This window comes from Rosa rugosa, chromosome 5 (assembly GCF_958449725.1).
Source record: "Rosa rugosa chromosome 5, drRosRugo1.1, whole genome shotgun sequence".
Lineage (NCBI taxonomy): Eukaryota > Viridiplantae > Streptophyta > Magnoliopsida > Rosales > Rosaceae > Rosa > Rosa rugosa.
The window spans coordinates 33,615,929-33,638,278 of NC_084824.1; the positions used below are offsets into that span (position 1 = coordinate 33,615,929).

At 37.9% G+C, this 22,350-nt stretch overlaps 1 protein-coding gene across 1 annotated transcript; it reads left to right on the forward strand.

Moving 5' to 3' along the window:
- The first annotated feature begins 3,754 nt into the window (after nt 1-3,754).
- On the forward strand, nt 3,755-7,454 carry LOC133712019 (protein FAR1-RELATED SEQUENCE 5-like). Its single transcript, XM_062138095.1, has 3 exons — nt 3,755-4,038; nt 4,958-7,142; nt 7,250-7,454. Exons 2-3 carry the CDS (start codon nt 4,960-4,962, stop codon nt 7,317-7,319), a joined length of 2,253 nt encoding a protein of 750 aa, XP_061994079.1. The 5' UTR covers nt 3,755-4,038; nt 4,958-4,959; the 3' UTR covers nt 7,320-7,454.
- The last annotated feature ends 14,896 nt before the right edge of the window (nt 7,455-22,350 follow it).

Genomic DNA, 22,350 nt, shown 5'->3' on the forward strand with positions numbered 1-22,350 from the left:
GTCATCTCCACGAGTTCAAGCAAGGCCAAAGAAGAAGAAGAGAAGCCGTGAGCACTTCCATCCATAGCCATCCTTGAAGCTTGCTTTCGAGTTTCAAGAATCCACAACGTGAATCATCCATCTCATCTTCATCCACGGTGTAATCCTATTCTCCTTTGTAACCTTTGCTTTGAATTTCGTTGGTTATGAACTAGTTGACATATATGTTTGAACAAAGTATTATTTCTGGAATTTTTATGATTAATTGAGAATTTTCAGATTCATATATTGTGATTCGAGAGTTGCTTATGTGGGTTTGTTTAATTAAATTTGCGTTATAGATAACTTTTGTATTTTAATCTTATGTGGTTGCAAACACTTAGGGTTTCGATATGAATGGTGCTAGGTTTAAGGACATGAAATCGACTTTTCGTTTTGTGTAAACTTGAATCAAAGTAGTAAAGGTTTTGTACAAAGATCGAATTTAATTAAAGAGAATTGCAATTAGGTGGACTTTTCCATACTAAGTTGTACACTTGAGTTGATAGCCTTTCTCTATGTGTAATGCGTTAAACATGACATGATTGACTAGCTTTCTAGGGTTTGATTGCATGTTTGATAGGATTAATCTAGGTGCTTTCGCTTAGGTTAATTAGCATTGAAAAGTAAAAAATGGGAATTCATTTGCTTTCGAATGTTTCACATGATCAACTCCTTTCTCATGACTTAGATGAACAATATTAGGGTTTGAATCAATTTTAATCATAAGTTTCGGTTTTGATCTTTGTTCCTTCATTCCATTCGTATTTTTATGTTTTTGCATTTTAATTGTTTTTGTTAACTTAGTTTCATTTTCGAAAAAACCAAAAACAAAATCCCCCCTTTTCGTGTAAAATGTTTATATTTTGTGAATACATTTGTGAATATTATACTTTGTTTTAATTTTAATTGTTTAATTGTTTGACAATGACAGGTGTACCCTCAATCCCCGGAATAGAACGATCCCTATTTGCTTATACTACTAACGATCTTTTCAGGGTTAAATTATGCGCTTGCTTTGAGCGTATCAGGTATAATCCACCATAATGCAACCACTCTAGCCAAATACCTCTACCAAAGATATTCTTACAAACTATACATATACATACTTTACTTATACACCGTTTTGAGTGCACGGGTGATTAAGGTTCAATGGGGCTTCTTAGCTGCACGACGGAGCTCGAAGAGTTGTTGTATCTTGGGGGAAGTTCGTCATTCAACCCTGTGCAGTAGGGAACGAATCTTCTCTTAGGACAGTGCGCTTGCACGCCTCGACTCGATAAGTTTTCCTATATAAAACCTATATATTATATTATTTTCTTACTTTATTTTATTTTCTCATCTATATCATTATTTTTATTTCCCAAGATATTATCATATTATTCTGTGTTTTTATTTTACAGGAATTCCGTCCTATATTTTTTACAACACGTATGACCTTGGAAACTATCAGAATTGAGTAATAATGCCAAACCATGTTTATTAAGTTTCGACGAAGCTATTGTGAGCGAGATTTAAAGCTTTTTCTCGTTGGTGGTGACTTGTAATACATTGTGATCTACTTTATATGACCTACAAACAATTAATTGCCTTACTGATGAAAAAAAACATAAAATAAAATAAAATTGTGATTTTTCATGTGTTCATCTTTTTATAGAGATAACCTACTTTAGCTCTAAGAATTAGGTCAAGTGATGACGGATGGAAATTGGTACAGAGCACAGATTATAGTCATGAAGCTATGAAGCTATGAAGCTAAGATGCCACCCTTCAAATTAGATTTTTCTATCCAAATTGGCACAGAGCACAGATTATAGTCATTTTCTATGATTTTGAGAATCTGCTGCTCTCAAAATATAAGAATCTGCTGTTATCAAAATATATCATGTGATTGAAGCTGTGCACATCTGAACGCAAGCACATAGTAGTATACGGTAATGCTAAAAAGACTGATAACAGAGCATGGATTCGCCTTTTACTTGGTTGTTTTAATCTTCTAAAAACTTTTGCAATCTGTGTATAAAGAACATACCCTCTTTTTCAAAAAATGTAAATACAGAAATTTAATCACCAAGTAAGCAGATGCATAGGGAAATTAGTAGTAGAAGTGACAAAAATGGTCTCTAAAGCTTCCACAAAGTTCTTTGAGGGCTTTGCTACAAAAAGAAGCTTGCCATTTACACGCATGTATCGCATATGCTTCAAACATTCGTATTTTTGTAGAAGCTTTCCTCTGTCGTAGAATAATTTGGGGAAACGTTTGACCTTCTTCGCTGCATTGAAGAATTGGTCCCTATTTGTTTCCTGCTTGAACACCAACCTTCTCACGAACAACCCGGATGTTGTTTTCGCCAACTGATGGCCATAGTGACTCACATCCACAATATACCTTCCAGAGATGAATATCTCACTATGAAGAAATATAAAAGCAAAATAGTGGTAAGATAAAATCTGGACAGCTATAACAAATCTTGGACTTACAAAATTTTTTGTTATTCTAAAATTAAAACGGCTCATGGTCTGTCATGAACTAAGGTTTTCTCGAACAAAAAACCCTATGAACGAGAACCCCTCTCGCTTGCCTACCACCGCCAGCGGCATATCTCAGCCATGGAAGCACTTGAGGCTTCCCCAACACCGAGCGCTCAGGCTCTCGATTCCAGTGAAGCCCGCCGTGACTGCGACAAAGGGTAGCGCACTGCCCTTATATCATCAATTCGACAGACGATCAGATGGATCTATTTTCTTTTATCGGGATCAAGTGAGCGTTGATCGCTGTTTGGGCAGGATTGTCAGCTCAAGGGATCTAATATGGCTCTGGGATCCGGGTCCTAGATGGTGGTTTCGCTATTTCCTTGCAGCTCTGTCATTGATGGTGATGGTAGCTACGTCGGAGATGCCGATGCGGTCAGTGCTGATGGTCGCGCGGAGATGGCGTGATTGGATGCCAAACAGAAGTTGGGTGTCCAGATCAAATCTGGCAAAGGCTTTGGGCTGCTGTTGGGTTCAGATCAGAATCCATTCAATGGGCTTAACCTCTCCAGGGGGGTGGATTTGGGACCCAGGAGATGCGATGATGTTGTTCAATTTTCCTGTTTTCTTTTCGCTGGGGCTGCTGGTTTTACTTTCCGGTAGACTGTTCGTTTCTACATTCTATAAAGAGTCAAGTACATTCACGCTGTGAGTACCACAATTGCGTGCCTTGGCAAGCAGTGTGTTTTAGGCTGGGACGAGTCTAGATTTGATTGGTTGACCGATTTCTTGCATGCTCAGATTGCAGATTCTGATGGTTTGATCTACAAATCTCAAGGTCGTGACAATAGTTATATTGTTGGTAATTATCTTGAGGAGGCTGAGGATTTACCTTTAGTTTCTGCTAGGTTTCCTACAAGTGTTTCATAGCAATGTTCTATTGTACATGGACAAGTTATTGGTGTAGTACACCTTCTAATTTGTTCTACTTTAGCTCTAGGGTTAAGTCTGTCTTGGCCTTTGTATGCTCCCCATTGGGATGCCCTCATGAGCGATTTCTATCGCTAGTTTAATGAATTTTCCTTTCCTAAAAAAAAAATCTTGGACTTACAAAATTAATCAAATTGAACTTGTAAACAATCAAATACAAGCAATCAACAGTATATATACAATGGTTGTTATACAATTGAAAATCAAACAAAGAGAAACAAATCATTATGATGTAAGAGAAGGTGCATATATATATATATATATATATATATATATATATAGATCCTATCCAGAGCGATGCCTCGCTCTGAAATTAAAGTGCGAGGCTCCTTTCCTAGCCCTTGGATCAATTTACTTAAATCTAATGGACCATAACTCATCTCTCTTAACCAAGGTTAAAACCCACGGGTTAACAAATAAGAAAAAAAAAAAAAAAAAAAAAAACCAAACGCACAATTCTAGGTTTTCCACGCTCAAGACGTCTCATCCTCTTCTCCTCTACCGTGGTCGATCTTCTCCTCTGCTGTGCTCTTCTCATTCAAGACGTCTCAATAACAGGTACATAGATGTGTGTTCTCTTTCATATTTTAAGTAAATTTCGCTCTCCATCTCTCTCTCTCTCTCTAGTTTCAGTTAGATTAACATGTGATCTTCTTCTATCGATCATCATATTTAATCAGCTATATGTTAGAACTCTTGCTGTTTATTAATGAATTGAAGCAGTGATCATAATCGGGTTGCTTATGTTCTTTATTATTAGGCATGTTTTTTGTTTTCTTTTTCCTTTCCGACTTCACAGCTATGAGAACAATACCATCCATAGAAGGACTGCAGAACCTGAAATTATTAGCTCTATGTGGCGTCGAATCTTTATCTCTGCAATCATCTCCTTTGTTACAGGGATTTTGTTATTTAAGAGAATTATATCTTAGAGACTGCAAATTAATTAACTGATGATGCTATATTTCCAAAGGATCTTAGGAGTACTCCATCTTCATTAGAAGTTTTACATCTGAGAGGAAATAATTTTCATACCCTTCCGAGCTTAGGAGGCCTTTCCATGCTTCAAATGCTATCATTGGAAAACTGCAATTTAACTGATGATGCAATTCCAAAGGATCTTGGGAGTCTATTTTCTTTAAGAGAATTAGCTATAGGAGGAAATAGATTTTTGCGGCTTCCATGCCTAAGGGACCTTTCTAATCTTGAGAGTCTACTATTGAATGATTGTAAAAACCTTCGTGCATAGCTATTGAATGATTGTAAATTTATGATCCCAACAGATATGAAAGTTTATATTCTATGACTTCTATGACCCATATTTCTTCTTGTAAAGATATTCTATGTCCCACATTCTTGCATAAGCATATCGTCTGCTCTTATGTTTAGTTTTTTTTATTTTATTTATCTTCTTTTTTCCCCCTCTCTTCTGATGTTGTTAAACAAAGGTAACATTTCTGTCTGTGCCTTAATTCAGGAATGGAGTCACAACAAAGTTTCGATGACACTGCTATCTATTGTCCTCAAGTGAAGGTTGATCTGATTCCTGTAAAGAACCAAGAATTTCATACACTAGAAGACGTTGAGACGTTTTACAAAAGCTATGCAAAAGAATCAGGGTTTGATGTCAAAAGTTTTACTAGCGAGAAGAAGAATGATGTGATTGTAAGAAAGGCGTATGTGTGCTCTAAACAAGGAACATCAAAGGTAACAGGAAAGAAAAGAAATAGGAATCGAACAAGAGTAAATTGCAAGGCAAGAATAGTAGTTGTAAGACGTGCTACGATCGGCAAATATGTTGTCACTATTTTTGATGAGGGTCACAGCCATCCTTTAACTACCCCACGAAGAAAACATCTGACAAAGATCCATCGTGAGGTTTCATCGATTCATAAATCATTAACGAAACAACTGACTGCAGTCAATGTGCCAACATGTACACAATTTGACTTTCTTGGAGTGCATTCAGGAGGAGTAGAAAACATTGGGTGCTTGCAACAAGATATTTATAACTACAAAAGGGATTGTCGCAAAGAGGTGAAGGGACATGATGGAGATATGTTGCATGAGTACTTCCTGTTGGAGAAAGAAAAAGATCCTTCATTAATTTTCAAAATAGAGGCTGATAACGAGAACAGGATCACACATATCTTTTGGGCTGATGCAATTTCTAGACGATCTTACAAGTTTTATGGTGATGTTGTAATATTTGACACAACTTACAATACCAATATGTATTCGTTGATCTTTGCACCTTTGGTGGGAGTAAATAATCATGGGCAGACAATAATTTTGGCTTGTGCATTCTTAAGCAATGAGACAACTGATTCTTTTGTTTGGTTCTTTAAAGAATTTTTAGATGCAATGCCAGGTGATGCTCCGAGGATGATTATTACTGATCAAGATCCAGCAATGACGAAAGCTATCTCTGAAGTACTCCCACAGACATTTCACAGGTATTGTAGTTGGCATATTCTAAATAAATTCTCTGAAAAAATAGACCCAGGAAAATATACTCGTTATTATGATGAATTTCAAGATTGCATATGGAATTCAGAAAATAGAGATGAGTTTGATGCAAGGTGGACATCGATTGTTGTGAGTAGTGGTTTAAGTGACAATGGATGGTTAAAGACTATGTATGATATTCGGTCAACATGGGTGCCTGCATATGTAAATCATATCTTTTCAGCTGGGATGTCAAGTAGTCAGCGAGCAGAAAGTGGGCATGCTTTTTACAAGAGGTTTGTTTCTAAAGAAAACACATTGTTAGATTTTATGGTTCAGTTTAATCGGGCTGTCACACGTCAACGACATATGGAATTAATGGAGGACCATGTTGACATCAATGAGAAGCCAAATTTTCACTCACCCTTTGAGATGGCAGACCAAATGGCTCGTGTTTATACACATGAATGCTTTAAACAATTTTATGATCAGTTGTCGCAATGTTGCAATTATAGATTTGAGCTCTCACATGAGAATGATACGTATATGGTGTATGTTGCACTGAGAAAAAAAATGGAGAACCCCAAGGGTCGTGAAATTATTTATGCTAAAGAGTCAGATTTTGTATCATGCAGCTGCAAAAAATTTGAGACGGGCGGGATACCATGTAGACATATTTTGGCATTTCTCATATTTATACGACTTGTTGATAGATTGCCAGATCAATACATCTTAAAGAGGTGGACGAAATCAAGAAAAGCTGAGACAGTTCTTGATGATGTCGGTGTGGAGATAACAGATAATAGAGATTTGCTTGCCAGGCGGAGTCGGTTATGCCAATATGCTGTAGATGTAATTGATAAGATTATGGGTAGCGAAGAAGCAAGTGATTTGTTTGTAGATTCATTAGAGAGTGTTCTGGAGATGTATAATTCCATGATGTCTGATGGTGAGACTGTTAAGTCTGCAATAGTGCCAGCTGAACAAAAAAGTCTTCCTTCTCAACACATTTATAATGAACCTATTCAAGTAAGGGCCAAAGGATGTGGGAAAAGATTGAAGGCAGGGAAAGAGAAGGGCAGATTGAAAGCTGCAAAGAAGGCAAATGGTAAAGGTAGATTTTGTCATGGATGTAAAAAAAATGACCAGCAACATGATAAAAGAAATTGTCCTGAGTTGAAGAATAAAAATGACATATCAAGTCCTCAAACTGGGTAAGCATTTAGTTGTTGTATCTAATACTTATATTGCATTATCCCTCAAACGACATACTTATATCAATCCCTGATTGTTTTTTTGGTTTCTCGTTTTTGATTTACAGAGAGGATACAAGTGACCCAAGTACGGATGAGGAAGAGTATTCCAACACAGGAGTTGATGAGTCTGCGTAGCAAGCCGAGCATGATTGTCCAAAATTATTTGTCATCCCTTGTCGATTTTGTTTGATTATGCACTCATCTGCAATGCTAAACAATTTTCTCATGTAGGATTGTTTAATTTGTAACTATTGTTACTGTTCAGAGATGCTGAATCTATTGCAAGTCCATTGTTATGCCTTTTCCTTGCGAAGACAAGTCATAATTATATATGCATTGCAGTAGAATAAGGGTCAATATAAAACTTGATTTAGCAAGCTATTTGAGTAGAGATATAAACTAGGCACTAAAAGCATTAGCTCCTTTAGTTGCTTGCATTCAATACAAATGCAGAAAACATAAACATATAAGCATAAGCAGCAGCTACCAGAGCAATATACAATACTAATTCAAATTTTTTTTTTTTGTCATAATACTAATTCAAATTAGGCTTTGGATAACATCATATTTGAAACAGGAACAATATATGGGAGAAAAACACAAGAGCGGACTCTATGCTTATGCAAGAATGCAAAAGAGTAATCAAAACTTCCATTGAATGCAATGATCGTAAGTCCCTAATAGTTAAAAGGTATGGAATATCTTTACAAAAAGATATATGGGTCATAGAAATCATAGAAGTCATAGAATATAAACTTGGATATCTGTTAGGATCATAAATTTACCAAATTATATTTAAAAAATCCCCAGACCTCTCCTTGATCTAGGCTTTTATAGACACTTCAATTTTCTGATCTAGGCTTTTATAGACACTTCAATTTTCTAATAAATTTGTTACGCTCCCAGCCCTGGACCTATATCACCCCACTCTTCACCCTTTCATGAAGTTTGAGAAGTGCATAACAATTATGATGAAAAGAAAATTTCAAGCAGCCTCCGAAGTCTAAATCTAATTCAATAGTAGACTCTCAAGATTAGAAAGGTCCCTTAGGCATGGAAGCCGCAAAAATCTATTTCCTCCTATAGCTAATTCTCTTAAAGAAAATAGACTCCCAAGATCCTTTGGAATTGCATCATCAGTTAAATTGCAGTTTTCCAATGATAGCATTTGAAGCATGGAAAGGCCTCCTAAGCTCGGAAGGGTATGAAAATTATTTCCTCTCAGATGTAAAACTTCTAATGAAGATGGAGTACTCCTAAGATCCTTTGGAAATATAGCATCATCAGTTAATTAATTTGCAGTCTCTAAGATATAATTCTCTTAAATAACAAAATCCCTGTAACAAAGGAGATGATTGCAGAGATAAAGATTCGACGCCACATAGAGCTAATAATTTCAGGTTCTGCAGTCCTTCTATGGATGGTATTGTTCTCATAGCTGTGAAGTCGGAAAGGAAAAAGAAAACAAAAAACATGCCTAATAATAAAGAACATAAGCAACCCGATTATGATCACTGCTTCAATTCATTAATAAACAGCAAGAGTTCTAACATATAGCTGATTAAATATGATGATCGATAGAAGAAGATCACATGTTAATCTAACTGAAACTAGAGAGAGAGAGAGAGATGGAGAGCGAAATTTACTTAAAATATGAAAGAGAACACACATCTATGTACCTGTTATTGAGACGTCTTGAATGAGAAGAGCACAGCAGAGGAGAAGATCGACCACGGTAGAGGAGAAGAGGATGAGACGTCTTGAGCGTGGAAAACCTAGAATTGTGCGTTTGGTTTTTTTTTTTTTTTTTTTTTTTTCTTATTTGTTAACCCGTGGGTTTTAACCTTGGTTAAGAGAGATGAGTTATGGTCCATTAGATTTAAGTAAATTGATCCAAGGGCTAGGAAAGGAGCCTCGCACTTTAATTTCAGAGCGAGGCATCGCTCTGGATAGGATCTGTATATATATATATATATATATTTCCAGTTTTTTTTCTCACTTTTCGATCACATATTCACATCTTAACCGTTCATTTTTTAGGTCCTAATGTATAGATCATCTCTGCAAAATTTCAGCCAAATTGATTATCGTTAAGGCATTCAAAACTGCAATTTACAACAATGTACATGAACGGTTCCGGTTCGACAGATTTAGTTCGTTCGTGTAAATTGCAGTTTTGGATGCCTTAACGATCATCAATTTGGCGTAAAATTGTAGAAGTGATCTATACATTAGGACCAAAAACTGAACGGTTAAGATGTGAATGTGTGATCGAAAACTGGGAAAAAACTGGAAATCCGTTCCTGAGAAAGTTCCTATATATATATATATATAAATATATACCATTGTCCCGTAATCCCTATGCAAAATGCGTTTACACGCTACTGAATCTTGAATGATGCATTAATTTCTGTGAGTTTATTACTTATGAATGATCTTACTCAATAATTTTATAGAGTAATGACTGTAGTGAGTAACACAAAAATTCCAGATATATGGTCATATCAAGCAACACGATCATGAATTATTCCCCGCTATTGAACATTATAGAAAAATTCAAAAGCGAAACTGGAACGTAAAAATGAAAACTGGAAGCGGAAGCTTTTTGAATAAAACTACTGCAGTGCGTGCAAATGAAATCCAAAGAGTGAAAACTAGAAAGAAAGGTCAGCTGAAAAGAGAGTGCTTGAAGATCATATAGATTCCTAAATAAATGCTACATCGTATTTATATAAACCAGTACCTTATATCACTTTCATCGACATCCTCAGCATAGAGGATGAAAACTGCTTTTTGCAGGTCAACAATCCGAGTTTGATAGTAGTCCTTATAAGCATCCATAACTTTGCGTGTAGGTTCTATGTGGAAGCTCTTGCTTAATAAATCCCAGACAAACAAAAAAATCCACCTGTGTATGGGTCTTCAAGGGCAGCCCTCTCCATGTACAAGTCACGGCATCCTTCGGTAAGATCTTATCTCACTTCCCTAATTCTTCTAAAGCATACTCGGATCCTGTGCCCATGACAACATATGAGGCCTTCACACATTTCAACCTTCTTCTGTGATAATCATTTTCTCGGTTGCATCCTACAAAAGAGGAAAAGATGATAATCATTTTCTCTGTTGTCATTATCCAACTGATATACAGCTACATGCTACAAGAGAGAGAGAGGAAAAAAAATACAATAACAATAATTGAATAACAAGAAGAAGTCTTGATTCTTTCCAGTAAAAGTCTTTAGATTTGTTAAATGTGTGTAAAATAGTAAATTACTTGTGATTTTCGTGTGAATTTGTATGTGGTTTCTAATAAATTTTGTGTGATGTATATTCTTTATCTCTTGATTTCGTTTATTGCATGTTGTATCCTCAATCCCCGGTTTGAACGATCCCTGCTTATTCTATACTAACAATGTTTCTTTTCAGGGTTTAAATTGGCACTCGTTCTGAATGTATCAATGATATATGCTTTCCTATCGTTTGCTGGAAAATCACAGTGGAAGATGTCTCAAAGAAGCGGCCCATGGAACTTTGCCTTCTCGAGATACCTGGTATAGGCTCAACCAACATATGCGTTCGCTTGCCTGGTCTGCTAATAGTAGGAGTTGATTCGTATGAGCCAAAGTTTAAAATAAGTAAGGGTTTCCTCTTCGAATTACTTTATAGTTTTCACAGTCTGAAAATTTAATTTTTTGAAATCTGATTAATGTCTGAATTCACAGCGAATGAAGATTTTCGTAAGTTTCGATTCTTTGTCACAATGTGCGGCGAAGTTAAGCAATGCTATGATGTATGGCGGCACATGGACAAGTATGCCAACATGAACCCAAGAGATAGGTCCGTGTACAAGATGGCAAAGTCAGCCTATGAGTATATTCTACAACTAAAAAAGGGTGAAATTGGTATGTTCATCGGTTCGGTCGAACAAGGGGTAAGTTTAACAAATCTAAAGTAATTAAATTAATTTGTCTTTGTTTAAGGATATCTCTATTTGTGTTTAGCCCAAACTCTAGGTTACTTGACCTAGTGGTAATAGGGTTAAATTAGAAGGATCTAGATTCCTAATCAATGTACGATTACTTTCTTTGTATAATTGAGATTCTATGCATTGTAATCCTCTATATAAAGAGGCCCCTATTATCAATGAGAATACACAGCAAATTTCTCTCAATTTCTAATTCCCTAAAACACGTTATCAGCACGAAGCCCTAGCCCTGAAACAAATAGCCAAACCCTGATTCAAGAAGCTAAAAACCTTGAATCCGAATACAAAACCTTGAACCCTTTTCTGCCTCCACCTCACACATTGAAGAACTCGATCCCAGGAGTCCAGAACCGGCGGCCCCACCCCAAGAACCGGCCGGAAACTTACCGAACAGGCCACCGGAAGCTCCATACAACTCGCAGCAAATATTCCACCGGTTCACCATCTTCCAGACCTCTAATTTCCACCAAATTTTGGTAGCAAAAGCCCATTGATCTGAAGTTTCAGGAACCGGAAGAAAAAGTACAAAAACTGGCCTAAAAAGGCGTGAACCGGCCACTTGAGCTGCTGCATCTTGAACCGGCAGAAAAGAAGAAGAAAAAAAAAAGGTAGAGAGCAAAAGAAGCCTAGAAGGCCAGAAGCCCAAGCCCACTGACGCAGACCCCACCGCCACGTCAGCACCCTGACCCACTGCCACGTCAGCAAACAGGGACCCACTGCCACATCAGCAAACAGGGACCCACTGCCACGTCAGCAGGTCAACGGTCAACTACGGTCAACAACTTTCCGGCGACTTTTCCTGCCGATTTTCGGCCACTTTTCGGGCAATTTTTTCCCACCAATTTTTCCGGTCAAATTTTCCGGCGACCTATTTCGAGGTATTTTTTTATTAAACGTTCCCATTTTTAGAGTTTTTAAATTCAATTTCTCTTCTTTTTCGGGGACTTGCAACCTCCCTTCTTCTACCCCCCTTTCTTCTTCATAGGGGAGACCAAAAGCCGAACTGTGGGGGTTCGTGCTCACTCCAAGCTTGGAGCTTGTAGAGTCCTCCAAACTTAGAGTTTGTTGAGAAGAAAACGATCGACCACATACATCGTTGTTTCCATCTAATCCAAAACCCCTCTTGGAATCAGATTTTCTTGGAAGCGACTACGCTCAGAAAATCCCTAATTTCTTGGAAGCGAATACGCTCAGAAATTATTATTGTTTTCGTGGTAGCCTTTTATGCTCCGAAACTAACCATAATCTTGTGTTGTTTTTCAGGATGAGTTACCTGAACAAGTTGAACTTTGTTCCACTAGAGACAACTGGCGCAGGATACCATAGATGGGTCCGAGATGTGCGCCAACATCTTAAGGTTGATGGACTTCTGGAAACCATCCAAGAGCCTAGTCAGAACGTGCTCTCTATAGAGCAAGCTCGTGCTTTCGAAGCAAATAAAGCTAAGGCCATAATTCTCATGACAAGGCACATGAATGACACGCTCCAAAATGAATACCTCAATGAGGAAGACCCAAGAAAGCTATGGGTAGAACTTGAGCAGCGATTTGGCAACGTTCGTGACTCCCTGCTTCCTGATTTAGAAGTGCGATGGCATAGCCTCCGCTTTTGTGATTTCAAGTCTGTGCTTGATTATAACTCGGAAGCTCTTCGTATCAAGTCTCTGATGGAGTTTTGTGGCCAAGCCATAACTGATACGATGTTGATCGAGAAGACTCTCTCTACCTTCCCCGTCTCTGCACTGATGATTTCAAAGAATTATCGGATTGATGTAATTGCAGGACGTATCACAAGGTTTCATGAGCTCATTGGCGCCATGAACGTAGATGAAAAGCACGACAATATTCTTGTGAAGAACTATAATGCTAGACCCGTGGGAACTAAGCCTATTCCGGAGTCTAACTATAGTTGCGCCCCCAATGGAGGACGCAAGGAGCGAAACCCTAAGAGTAGAGACAATTTTGGACATTCTGGTCCATATGTTCGCCCTAAAGAGGAAGGAAATCGCCAAGAGAGGCGTGCACGGAACCGTGGAGGTCAACGTGTGAAGAGAGAGAGAGGCGGAGACTCCGACCATGGTGGTAATGCCACCAAGAGCATAGGTCGTCCAAATCGCGTTCCAATGGCGCCTCGATCAAGGGAGCCTGACCATAATGATGTTTGTTTTCTATGTGGATCAACTGAACATTGGGCCAAAGCATGTACAGCACCCCAGAATGTTGCAAACGCATACAAGACGTATCGTGAAGCAAGGGAAGCAAATTACATGGAACAAGAAGATCAAGATGGCGATCTCGATCTAAGGGTGGAAGACTACAAGGATCAAGAGCCAGAAACTGGCGATTTTGATTAAGTCTTTTTATTTTCCAAGAGATGTAGGCAATTGCCATATTACTTTTGTAGTAGATGCCAATGATATTAGTCTTTCTTCAAAGTAGGCGTACTCAATGTAAGTGTGATGTCTAGGAAGGTTTTGAGATAAGTGGTACTTAAGTGAGCTTTGCTCCACCGACATCTCTCTACTCACCTGGTCACATTTACATTGGAAATACCGAAAGGAGTTAGACGACTACCATTGTTTTGCATTAACTAGTTTATTAGATTAGATTTTCTTTGATCAAAGAAACAATGATGTACTCCGTTGGCTTATAAATAAAATTTCGAGTTCTTTTCATTATGACTCAATTTTGATTATGAGCATATGACTTTGTGTAGGATGGCTGGGCCATCAGTATTAATTCAAGGACATGGAATAGCCCAAGTTCCACTTGCCAAATGGCACCTTGATTACAGCTGTCACAGAAACTCTCTACGCTCTTAGGACAAATCGTACCCTATGAATAGCCAACGAATTCCATGCGAAAATGCATGTAGAGAACGGAAATGAGTTCCTTTGCAATACCTTTAATGATTGCGAACAAAGACGCATCTTAGAGAAGTTTATGTGTCTCTCTAGTGGACTCTATGTCACTATTCGAGCTATTAATCCAATAAAAGTTATGAGAGAAGATCTCTTGGATTTAGACACATATTGGCTTTGTCACGACAGGATAGATCATCCTAGTCATGATATGATGATCCGTCTACCAAAGACTTCACATGGACATCTTTTCTCTCTAGCGAAATGAAGCATGAATCAAAAGTTGATTCCTGGACTAAGTGTGACCGAGGCTGCTGCCTAGGGCACTGCCTCCGTCCACCACCAGCCTAGGGCTGGCGCAGTCCCTACCCATGACGCCATGGATGGCGTCCATCATTGTGATGGCGCCCTAGGTGATGCTGCAATTACCAACTTGTTTCGAATAGCGTTTAAGACGCTCAGGCCCAACCAAAATTCTCATTGGTTGCTTCTAAAGCCTCTCGCTCGTTTTACAAAGCCCGTTCCTTAGGGAAATTAGGACTGAGACCGTCCTATGCAAAGGATATGACAATACTCATTATGTTCTTACATAGAATCCATGGGGATTCTGTGGATTGATTCAACCAACTTGCGGACGCTTAAATATCTCCTGATGATGGTTGACACGCAAACACGCTGGTCACGTGTTGTGCCATTGTCCACTTGTAAATGCTGCTTATGCTACACTCCTAGCACATATCATATGACAATAGGCTCACTCCCCAGATCATCCTATTCAGTCAATTGGATTTGACTATGCTAGAGAGTTTACATCGAAAGATTTTCGATGGATATTGCAATGGGACTGATGTTGGACATCACATTCCCATGTACACCCAAATGGTCTTGCGGAAACGACTACGATGGTAGTCCGGACATTGGTAATGCGCACCAATCTCCTTCTATCCGCTTGGGGTGATGCAATATCGCATGCAGCTATGCTACTTCGTCTACGACCCACCGCCACTCAATGTACCTCTGCGTTACAGCTAGTGACTGGGTATAGGTATCGTACTTACGCATATTTGAGTGAGCCATTTATGTGCCCATTGCGCCGCCACAGCGCTCTATAATGGGTCCTTACAGACGAATGGGCAACTACGTTGGATTTGAGACTCCAACAATCGTCCGCTACGTAATGCCCTTGCACGGCGATCTCATTACGGCTAGCTTTGTGGGTTGTCACTTTGATGAGACAGTCTTCCCGTCGTTAGGGGGAGATAAGAACACGGATGTTCAGTAGGAACGACAGGAATTGTCATGGCCTGCCCCCACTATGTCTCATCTCGATCCCTATTAAAGTGACGAGATCACACAAATATGCTGCAAACATGCCTGCAAGGAAGGACGTCCCTACGAGAGGACGTAGCGCCACCCTACACGGAGGTAGGCATGACGCCAACGCCAAAGAGAGTGGCACTCTAGCGTTACAGGCCATGGCCCCAGCTAGGATGCGTGGGAGGCCCGTGGGTTCGAAGGATACATTAGCACAAACCAATCCTTGATCATCGACACTCAAAATCCGTCTCATGAGTATCTTCAGGGTTATGGTTATCGTTGGGGGACGCCTCAACGTCAGAACCTATTCCTGAGAATATAGAGCTCTATGAAACTTACACTAGTGTACATGAGACGTTGGATAGAAACTCCATCATGATTGATGATGTAGTTGCGCATGAGTTTGTTAAGTCTGATGACATCGAACCACGCTCCGTTGATGAATGAATGCCAACGTAGAGAGATTTGGCCTAAATGGAAAGATGCGATCCAGGTTAAGATGGATTCTCTAACGAAGAGAAAGGTTTTCTGAGCCAGTAATGCCAACACCTCCTGACACAAAACCTATTGACTAATGGGTCTTCGTTAGAAAGCGTGATGAGAAAAAGAGATGGCAATCTCGCCTTATGGCGCAAGGCTTCTCACAAAACGCCCTGGAATCGACTACGATGAGACATATTCTCTGGTAAATGGATGTCATTGCACTCCACTATCGTGTCAGTTTGGTAGTTTCCGAATAACTGAACATGCAGCTTCAAATGTGGTCACTACGTATCTCTATGGGGATCTAGATACGGAATATACATGAAGGTTCATGGTGAACTTCATTTACCCAAGTCAAGAGGCTCTAGACCACGGAGCACGTTTACAATAAGATTGAAACGCTCACTAAAGTGACTACTTGATTGGGAAGGGATATGCCCACGCGTTTCTATGACAAGTTTTGGATTCTATCGCGGTTCATGTTGGACATGATCTTCATTAGAAGTCCTTAAAGAGTTAAGGGAAACTGCTGAACACTTGAAATCTGAGTTTGAGATGAAGGATTTTGGGAGAACACGATTATGTCTCGGTTTAGAACTTGAGCATCGTGTCGATAGATGCTTAGGCATTTTGACAAGGTCAAGCCTTCAAGCACCCCCATGATCGTCCATAGTCTTGATCCTGAAAAGGATCCTCTTCGTCGAAAGGATGATGACGAAGATGTACTAGAGGCAGAAGTGCTTTACTTAGTATAATAGGCGCATTATTGTACTTATCCCAATGCACAAGACCGGACATCTCATATGTTGTGAACTTGTTAGCTAGATATAGCTCTGCCCCAACGCGACGTCATTGGATTGGTGTAAAAGATATCTTTCGATATTTGAGATATATGATTGATATGGGCTTGTTCTATCTCTACAAAGAGATGATGGATTCGGACCCATCACACACCAGGTACGCCGCCAACACTGGCCTGCGTTCACTATCCCCATCCCAAAACGACATGTGTTTTGGAAGGTTTTGCTGATGTTGGGTATCTCTCTGACCCACACAAAGGTCACTCCCAAACTGGTTAAGTGTTCACCATGGGAAAAGACCATGATATCTTGGAGGTCTACAAAACAGACCGTCGCTATATCTTCGAACCATGCAGAGATTATTGCTCTTCACGAAGTGGTTCGTGAGTGTTTATGGAGTGGATCCATAATCACACATGTTCGAACAATTGTGGTTTGAAGTCTACCACAAGATGAGCCTACAAGCATTTAGGATAATGATGTTCGTTTTGAACAAATGAAGCTAGGCTACATCAAAAGCGACAACACCAAGTATAATCAGCAACAACAGACTTTCCTCAAGATCAAAGTGAATTAGGTTCAATCTGAGGAAAATATGGCAGACTTGTTTACTAAGACATTGCCCAAATCCACGATCGAGAAACATGTGGCAAGAATTGGCTTGCGGAAATTATCTGAACTCCCATGATCGTAGTCATCAGGGGGAGGCGCAGACATCAGGGGGAGATGTCTACATGTTCACCTCGAAACGTGAAGGGTGTGTTGTGCTCTTTTTCCCCTTCGACCGAGGTTATTTTTGTCCCACTGGGTTTTTGTTACTCGGCAAGGTTTTTAATGAGGCAACGAGAGAAGCACCGCGTTTGGACAACACAAGGGGGAGTGTTTAAGGATATCTCTATTTGTGTTTAGCCCAAACTCTAGGTTACTTGACCTAGTGGTAATAGGGTTCAATTAGAAGGATCTAGATTCCTAATCAATGTACGATTACTTTCCTTGTATAATTGAGATTCTATGCATTGTAATCCTCTATATAAAGAGGCCCCTATTATCAATGAGAATACACAGCAAATTTCTCTCAATTTCTGATTCCCTAAAACAGTCTTTTACTTCTTCTTTTTATTCAAGTATTGTTACCACACAACACATAAATGAACACTACTTATCTCAGTAAACTTATTTTGAAAGAGTGGAACAAAAAGAAGCATGCACAGTATGTACTCTTAAGCTCTGTTTCTTTTCCTTTAAATATGTTTTTATTTTGTGGTACTTAACCAATTCCAATACTCATAAGCTCTGTATATGTTTTTGTACAAAGTTTTATGTTTTTTACTAATGGATTCGCTACAATATTTTACACATTCACACGAAAATCACAAGTAATTTACACACATAATTCGAAACAAACAAAAGTTAGAGAGAAAGACATACATTTAACACAAAATTAGAGAGCAAGGAATAAGAAAGCAACGAAATAACAAGTATATATAGGCATACAATTCGAATTAAAGAGAGAAATACAAGTTAGAACGGGTTTTGGAAATCCTACTCCTACTTATATACATTTTACAAGTCATAGCCACATTAGGAATCCATATACAAGAAGAATTACTACTTCTACACTAATTAGGAATCCTAAAACAAGTAGGAAACAAAATCCCTAAAAACCACCAACAAAAATCCCTAAAAAACACAATTCCTAAAAAACACAAAACACATTCCTAAAAACCACCAAAACAACTCCTACAAACCACCAAGTTAATTTTAGGCAAAAGATTAATTCCTAAGCTATATTTTAGGATTTCTTTATATTATTTTCAGATTATATTAACTATTATTTACGTTTACATGCTTCCTGAAAAATTAAAACCAATTTACACATGTACAAGAACAAGAAAACGCAAGAACAAGGGGAGTTTTGAAGATCAAAATATAAATTTTCAGAAAACATAAAATAAAGAAAACGTTTTTATTTACATAAGTGGGAAAAGAAGAACTTTTGGAAAACAATTCATCAAGAACAATTAAAGATCAATCCATTCATGCAATCTTTAATCTTTATTAGTCACCATGGAACAATATCAACCAAGAAACATAGATCAAAGCAACCAATGTCCCTTTTAACTTTCTTTCTTTACTCAATTGAATTAGCAAAGCACCAAGACAATCTATTTCGAAAAGTAGACATCACACAATCAAAGCAACTGCGTTGAAAATCCGTTTTCAAATCATTAAGTTCAAGAAAGAATTGATAAACATGTAAATCTAAGCACTCAAAGCAAGTCAATTCATTACATGCATAATCTGATTTCGACTCAAAGCAAGCCTTTACTACTTATTCAAATTAGGGTTTACAAACCATAAAACCTAATTACTAGCTCAATTACATGCAAGTACTCCTATGTTTGCAACCAAGAGAATAGTTAACATGTGTTTAGCATAAAATCAGATTATTATTCCATATTTCGGCAACTAATCAAGATCAAGAACACATAAACACATCAAACATTGAAAAGAACATCAAAATTGCATCCAAAAATCAGATTGTACATTCATAGTTTCAGTTTTACACAAAAGAAATCAAAAGCAGAATTTCTATCTAAAAGAACACTAGACCATGAAGAAAACATATGGAAGATGGTATGAACAACCCTTAGTCACATCCCAAAGATCCAAAGCAGCTCCAAGGTGGTGGCACAAGGTGGAATTCACGGCAAGGATGAAGGATGGCAAGGCTAGGAACTTGAAGATGTGAAAAACTTGAAAACTCAAGAGCACACAAGTGAGAACCGAATTTGTGGAGAAAGATTGTCACTTTGGAATGTCAAAGACATTAAGTATATATAGAAGGACATCCAAGGCTCTCCCAATTCGTTCCCAATATGATTCTCTTAGTTCGTGTTGATTCGGGATTTCCTTCTAATTTTCTGATTGGTTGACACATCCCTTGACCAATAAAATAATTCCACATCATCAAAGTGGCGTCATAACCCCCAATCCGTGTCCTCTTTGCCTTTGTAGAAGTCTTGACGTCAAGAACTATGTAGAAGCTTCATAAAATTCACGGCAATCTCCAATCCTTTTCCATTTCGGATTCCAACTCCATTTTTCTTCCAAAAACCGAATCCTCTATGTATTCTTCTTTGTATGCACAACATGTGACCTTCATGGGACGTTCTAGACGCTTCTTGAGTCTTCCATGTCATCTTCTAGCTTCCTCAGGACTCCTAGTGTAGGTAGAAATCCATATGCAATCTGGTTTCCTAGTTGAATACAAACTTCTTTTCCGAGATGCTTCCACACTCTTTCGGAACCTTCTTGAGTAATCCTTATCCAATGGGGACTCCTTGTCACACTAGGTTTCCTTATCTGAGTAGAATTGGGTTTTCTTGTCCAAGTAGAACTCCTAATCCAAGTCAGCTTCAGACTCCTACTCCAACTAGGATTCATTTTCCTGGTCAAAGAGCTTCCATTTCTTCATTTTTCTTCATTTTCACGTCCTATGTGCTTTCCTTAGTCATTTTTGGACTTTGAGACTCCATTTTACCTGTAAAACGCTAACTAAGTTAAAGGAAATAACTTAGCAAAATATAGGGTTTAAACATTATAAACATCGCATTTTATGCTCCTATTAAATTCCCCCACACTTAGCTTTTGCTAGTCCCTTAGCAAAATCAACATAACAAAAACAAACAAAATCCTACAAAAATCAACTAAGTAAGAAAACGAAAACACAAGGAAACAAAGAACCCAGAAACGTTAAAGACTTAAGACAAAACCAAGACAGAAACATCACAAACAAAGACACAAACAATGACCTCTACGCCCTTTAACATATTGTCTCAGAAATCTCATACTTTCAAGTCACAAAGATTAGCACTTAACCAAGAATCACATCATCAAGATATTCAAGAGCTAATTACAAAATATAATCCACATTTAAGCATGTAAGACTTGGGGAGTAAACAATGGTGATAGTTGGAGCTCAACATATTTCAAACAAGTCCTGATTCAAACCTCACATGGATATATATATCACTCTTTCTTCTCTCAGATTCAAGGCTCATGCTTAAAAGCTTATTCACTCAAGTATATGTGAAAGAATAGCAAAGATATCACATATATAAGAAACGAAAGCACATATATAATTTTTTTTCATAAAGATCTCATGAAGGATATCAATTACATGCACAAATGGACCCAAGCCATAAGTTCAACAGTTATAACTCATCTCCACAGATCAAAGGATGTCCTATCTTAAGGATAAAAAATGTCTTTATAAAGGGTTGTAATGGGGCCAAGGCTTAAGGTTTAAAGAAACGAAGAGATAGGAAAATCACAAAATATCCTAAAAACCTAGTAGAGCACTTGTTGATGTAGAGAGACCATTCTTCAAGATTCACCAAGTATTGTAGACGTCAAGTCCTCCAAGGGCTTTATAAAAGGGCCAAACGTCATCATGTTGGACTCATGCTTCATTCTAACATTATTTTGAACAAGTGTGAATTGGACAAAGACCAAATTTTTTCAACAATGGGTCTTCAGTTTAAAGCAAACTCCAAATCCACTAAATATTGGGTACTAAAATCCATAAACATAAAACAATAACACACACATTTTTTTCTTTTGCCGTAATATTCTCTCTTCTTTTTTATTTTTTTTACGATTTCACTTTTTTTTTTTCACGGCATATACATACAATTTCTTTTATGGACAAGTCTACCCCCACACTTGAACTTCTTCATGTCTTCAAAAATTTTCCTTGACGCCAAAACTCTAAGCAAAGTCTCAAAAATATGCTCCACTAAGTCTTTAGAACAAATGGTAAGGATATAACTATACTAGGGTTAAGGGTTAAGGAATTTTGAGGGTGATGAAAGAAAATGCTCAATGTAGGTTCAAGGGGTTAAACTAAGGGGTCCCACGACGAGCACAAATGGGGACACAGGCTTTATTTGGCTATGGTGGTAAAATCCTAAGTGCCTTTAATCCTTTCCGAAATCAGGGACATGTATTGATAAAAGTTTTGACAAGCATAAAAGTGAATTCTAGCATTCTCTAGTCCATTAAAGAGCTATGACAAGTAATCAATCAAAATGAAAGAATAATGAGATCAACAAAATCATCGCCAAGAAAACAAGAGTATAATTCATTTTTCAATAATCACTCAACAAAGAAAGGGTACATGGCTCAAATTCTCACTTTTATTGATTAGAAACATACATATTTGATTGAATTTTTTTATATTACAATTTGTAACTTTGTGTAATTATTTCTAGGGCTAAATACTGGTTACTACTCTGTGGTTTAGGTCCAAAATTAATTCAGTCCATGGACTTCTAATTTCATTAAAAACACCCCTACAGTTTCAATTTTGATCTAATAGGTACAATCTGTTAGTCTTCCAGTATTTAGCCCTTATTTCTATTTGTAGGAATGGTTGAGACAGAAGCTTTAGGAGATGTGTTTCCATATTTTCATGTGGTTGGTGCATGAAAAAAATCAGTAAAAATAGACACTGCTTATCTCAGTAAACTTATTTGAAAGAGTGGAACAAAAAGAAGCATGCACAGTATGTACTCTTAAGCTCTGTTTCTTTTCCTTTAAATATGTTTTTATTTTGTGGTAGTTAACCAATTTCAATACTCTTAAGCTCTGTATATGTTTTTGTACAAAGTTTTATGTTTTTTACTAATGGATTGCGCTACAATATTTTATAATATT

What these genes read in the sequence shown, in the direction of transcription:
- LOC133712019 (XM_062138095.1), top strand. Translation starts at nt 4,960, where the DNA reads ATGGAGTCACAACAAAGTTTCGATGACACTGCTATCTATTGTCCTCAA. An exon ending in ATATCAAGTCCTCAAACTGG is followed by an intron (nt 7,143 to 7,249) that starts GTAAGCATTTAG and finishes TTTGATTTACAG; the next exon opens with AGAGGATACAAGTGACCCAA.